The following is a 4,836-nucleotide window of genomic DNA, read 5'->3' as shown; positions in this document are numbered from 1 at the left end:
ATACGCCCGTCAAAATACACCTCAACATTGGATGTAACATGCATGTTGTACTACAGAAAAGTGGTCTCGATTTTCCCTACGACTAGTAATGAAAGAGTTACAATACAAGCCATTTATAGTAAAACAAAGGGAAGTAATTCTAAAGAAGGGACCTGCGCATGACACTTCGTTTCATGATGGTGTACAATTGTGCCAAGTTAATCAAAATCCCTCCATGCATGAAGAAGAAATGCTTCGGACAAAGTCATTCTTGTATCTGACTTTTGGCCTCTAAGTGTGACCTTGACCTAAGACCTAGGGACCTGGTTCTTTCGCGTGACACTCCGTCTCGTGGTGGTGAACATTTGTGCCAACTTATATCAAAATCTCTCCATGCATGAAGAAGAAATGCTCCGGACAAAGTTTTCATTCTTTTATCTTTTGACCTCTAAGTGTGACCTTGACCTTAGACCTAGGGACCTGTTTCTTGGGCATGACACTCCGTCTCATGATGGTGAACAATTGTGCCAAGTTACATCTAAATCCATCGATGCATGAAGAGGATATGCTCTGGACAAAGTCATTCTTGAATTTGACATTTGATCTCTAAGTGTGACCTTGACCTTAGACCTAGGGACAGGTTCTTGCGCACGACACTCCGTCTCATGATGGTGAACAATTGTGCCAAGTTACATATAAATCCCTCGATGCATGAAGAGGATATGCTCTGGACAAAGTCATTCTTGAATTTGACCTTTGATCTCTAAGTGTGACCATGACTTTAGACCTGCGGTTCAGGTTCTTGCGCATGACACTCCGTCTCATGATGGTGAACAACTGTGCCAAGATTCATAAAAATCCCTCCATAAATGAAGAAGATATGCTCCGGACAAGTCATTCTTGAATTTGATCTTTAACCTCGAAGTGTGACCTTGACCTTAGACCTAGGGACCTGGTTCTTGCGCATGACACTCCGTCTCATGATGTTAAACAACTGTGCCAAGTGAAAACCTGAACAGCCTGAACATCTGAAGGCAAATGAAGCAAACAAAACCGTCAAGTCTTGTCGATAACTCGTACAAATCCTCTTGTGTAGAAAATTTATATATATTTTGCTTTACATCCTTTAAATGAATTTTATGGTTATTTCAAATACGAAGAAAGTCTGTTCAGGCTGTATAAATATCAATCCTTTAATTATAACCTATACTGTGTTGGACCCAAATAAAATAAAATAAATATTTCTGACCAGTAAATGAAATTTCATTTTAGGAGGTGAATTATACAAACATACTCATTTAAAGGTATATATTAGAGCCAAATTTCATATTTAAAAACATGAACAATTACTTCTTATTTTGTAGACATGAAATTAACAAGCTTATGTATATTAACAGTACTATGCATTAGGTTTAAAACACTGTATTTATGTATAGATAACCACAGTATGAATGTGTTCTACCACTAAAAACTGGCTGTTTTTTTAACAACCTACTGTTAGTGTATATCATTTAGTTACGAGTGTAGTTCTATAAGCAAACTTAGTTTATATTGTTAGTAAAGTTAAACATATTTGATGAGGATTTTATACATTTGAATTTTGATATCTAAAGATGAAATATTTTAGTGAATGACGGATATCTTTAAGGTTGATTTCTACAATATATAAATAAGTTATTTATTAAACTTTACATGTCTGTATGCTACTTCCTTGCTTTTGTTATTGCATTCATTTTTGTTTACGTATATATATGTGCTTAGTCGGTGTGCACGAGTATAAATTTACACGTTCCGTTTATTCCGTTTGGGGTGCCGTTTGATGGCGTTCTTGGAAATCCGATGAGTTTTTTCCTGTTGGATTTTGCCCTTGTTTTCACAAGTAAGACAATTTTCCTTGTAACACAAACAATTCTCCTTAAATTCAGATCAGGACATACATTTAGTACACTGGAAAACATTAAATGACTTTTCTCCCTAAAATCAATAATGTCAAAGCAAAACGACTGGCTTGTTATGCAAATTCAATGTAAATCTAAGCTGAGGTTTCGTGGAAATAGCGTTACTATCACGGAACTGCCCAAAGCATCTGATTGGCTTGTACACAAAGGCAAGCTGACGTAAACTGCGATCTACCAATCTCGATATTCACTGAGTGGTTTACCTCTTAGGAGTGCAGAACGAACATAGTTATATATTTGAACGCGCTGAATTAAATACTGTACATTGAATTATAAATATAAAATGGCATCTCATGGTAGTGATTCGTGTTCTGAAGAAAAATTGGAAATTAAACACAATAAAGAACAGAACTTATGCAATGACTGCCTTTTTGATGACTTGAAGGTAGATGCTTTTGGATTTTGTACAATTTGTTCCCAATATTTATGTGAAGAGTGTTGCAGAAGCCATAAGAAAAGCAGCGCAACCAGAGATCACAATATAGAAGAATGCACTACAGAGGGACATGAACAGAATTTTCAGAAAGAGGTTCGCGTCCTGGACGAAACAACATGTAAACCTACTGTAACTGAAAACTCTGAAATCAAACTTGTTTGCGATCCGTGTCTCTTTGACAATACGGAAATGCCGGCTGTCGGATTCTGCGTCATTTGCGTTGAATATCTTTGTCAAGAATGCTGCCGGGACCACAAGAAAAGTAAAACTACAAGAAGTCACAACATCTTGAAAGAAAATATACCAACAAACTCCCAAGTCTTCAAAACATTGAAGGAAATGACGTCATGTTCAGAACATACTGATACGCAGGTGTCTCACATATGTAAAGATCATAAAATACACGTATGTGTGATGTGTATTGCGGGCAGTCATAGAAGATGCAAATCTGTGAGTGAGCTGACAAATACGGATACTTCTAATTTGTCCAAATTAGATGAGGTTGGAAAGAAGCTACTTGACATTCGTAATAAATCAAATAGTGTAAAGGAAAAACGCAAAGAAAACATGGAAGCTTTAATCCTGGACAACAGTCAGATACAATGCAATATTTCGGCATGTGCGGATGAAGTAAACAATGTGTTACAACAGCTGAAAGAAAGTGCTCTGAAATCTTCAAACAGTTTAATGGACTCAGAGATTTCTCGCCTGACCAAGGACGTCGCTATCTGTAATGATGTTGAAAAGGACATTGAGATGTACACTCAAATTCTGGATGCTACAAAACAGCACATTAGCGGCGTGGAAACGGGTATAATTGCGGACAGTCTAGGGAAGAAACTTCTAGCTATGGATACGTTCTTAAACAAAAAGCAACATATACCCGATGTGCAGATGAAATTTACACAGAATCCAATCCTCGGTCAAATCAGAACACTCGGAAATGTTACAATGCATCAAAAAGCTCCATTAGAATTAAAATCGAACACAGAATCAGCAGTCCCATCAGGGTATGTCAGCGATGAGGTTATTGGTGATGATGATATATCAAGTTCCTCGGGGTCAGACGTTGAAGATGACAAGAATGATACAGAAAAGAAAGTTAAAAAACAAAAACAGAAAGGGAGGATCAAAGACCAGGGCAAATATAAAATAAAGGCATCTTTGGATCAGAGTCCATGCTCTATAATAGGTGGCTTTATACTCCCAGGGGGAAACATCGTGCTTGTTGACGAAACAAACAGAAACATCAAGTTATATACTCGAAATTACAAAATAATGTTCTACAAACCTTTAGAAGCACAGCCAACAGATGTTTGCAGAATCGGTCCTAAGAATTTTGCACTGGTCTACAAAGACTTGAAACAAATTGATAAATTTATGATTGAGGACAGGAAACCGAATGCTGCACAATTCAAGCGTGGAATAAAATCTGTAAAGACAATTCAGCTAGAGCGTAGCTTTAAAACAAGATATGAAAATTACCGGATTACAATGTATGATAAAGAAATAGCTTTACTGTGCAAAACAGTCGGCAGCTCCATAGGTTCTGTTCGTCTAGAACTTCGTCAAGAAAGTAACAATCAACTTGACCTAGAAAGTAGTCTACCGTACAGTAACAAAGAAGAGCAGTTTGATTTCAACCAATGCGGAATGTGCTCGACTCCAGATGGTATTGTACTATACAGTAAGAGCACGGGGCTTGTGTGTTTTGTACGGAGAAGAAACATGGAAGTCCTTATGGTCAAATGGAAAATTGATCTACATGGCAAAATTCCAAATCTAGAGAGGGTTATTGGAGATACATACGGCAATTTGTTTGTCTGCTCTACCATAACAGGGTCGGTGTATCAGATTGCTGCGGATGACCACTCTCAAATAACAACGGTTGCTTCCCGACTCATTAACCCCGTTTCATTGGTAGTTAACGACAAGATAGGAAAGCTGCTTGTTGGGTGTGAAAATGATGATAACTTGTACATTTTTGACTTGCAAAAGAAAGGAAACTAATACAAAGGAAAGAACAAAGGGAATAAAATATGTGAACACTATTATGTGTTTATATTTAAAAACCTCAATTCTAAGGTCAAGTGAGATTTACGCATAAACAAAGGTAGATGTAGTTTTTATTTTCACATTATTTGCTTGAATGTTTTGTACATACACATGTACTATTTGAAACTTATTTAAAGGTGGTCAGTCACATTTGAGCAACATTTTATGACATTTTTCACTTTTCGTATATTCTCTTAGAGATTTATTTAAGGAACAAAAGTACCGATTACACAGAAATAGATCCCTACTCGGAATATATGTTTTATTAATTGTTATAAAAAATGTAATTACCCCCTTCTTTATCAGGGTTTTTAAACAGCTGTATTGTAATAATGTAGTGTATAAATACCAAACACGCAGTCAAATCAAATGCCAATTACTAATTTTCTAACGTTTTGTTTTTATTTT

At 36.4% G+C, this 4,836-nt stretch overlaps 1 protein-coding gene across 1 annotated transcript; it reads left to right on the top strand.

Moving 5' to 3' along the window:
• The first annotated feature begins 2,220 nt into the window (after positions 1 to 2,220).
• On the top strand, positions 2,221 to 4,383 carry LOC123558261 (uncharacterized). The gene has a single exon (XM_045350141.2). It carries the CDS (start codon positions 2,221 to 2,223, stop codon positions 4,381 to 4,383), a length of 2,163 nt encoding a protein of 720 aa, XP_045206076.2.
• Positions 4,384 to 4,836: the final 453 nt, after the last annotated feature.

The sequence above is a fragment of the Mercenaria mercenaria genome, chromosome 5 (genome assembly GCF_021730395.1).
Source record: "Mercenaria mercenaria strain notata chromosome 5, MADL_Memer_1, whole genome shotgun sequence".
Classification (NCBI taxonomy): Eukaryota; Metazoa; Mollusca; class Bivalvia; order Venerida; family Veneridae; genus Mercenaria; species Mercenaria mercenaria.
This window is presented reverse-complemented; position numbering and strand designations above follow the sequence as displayed.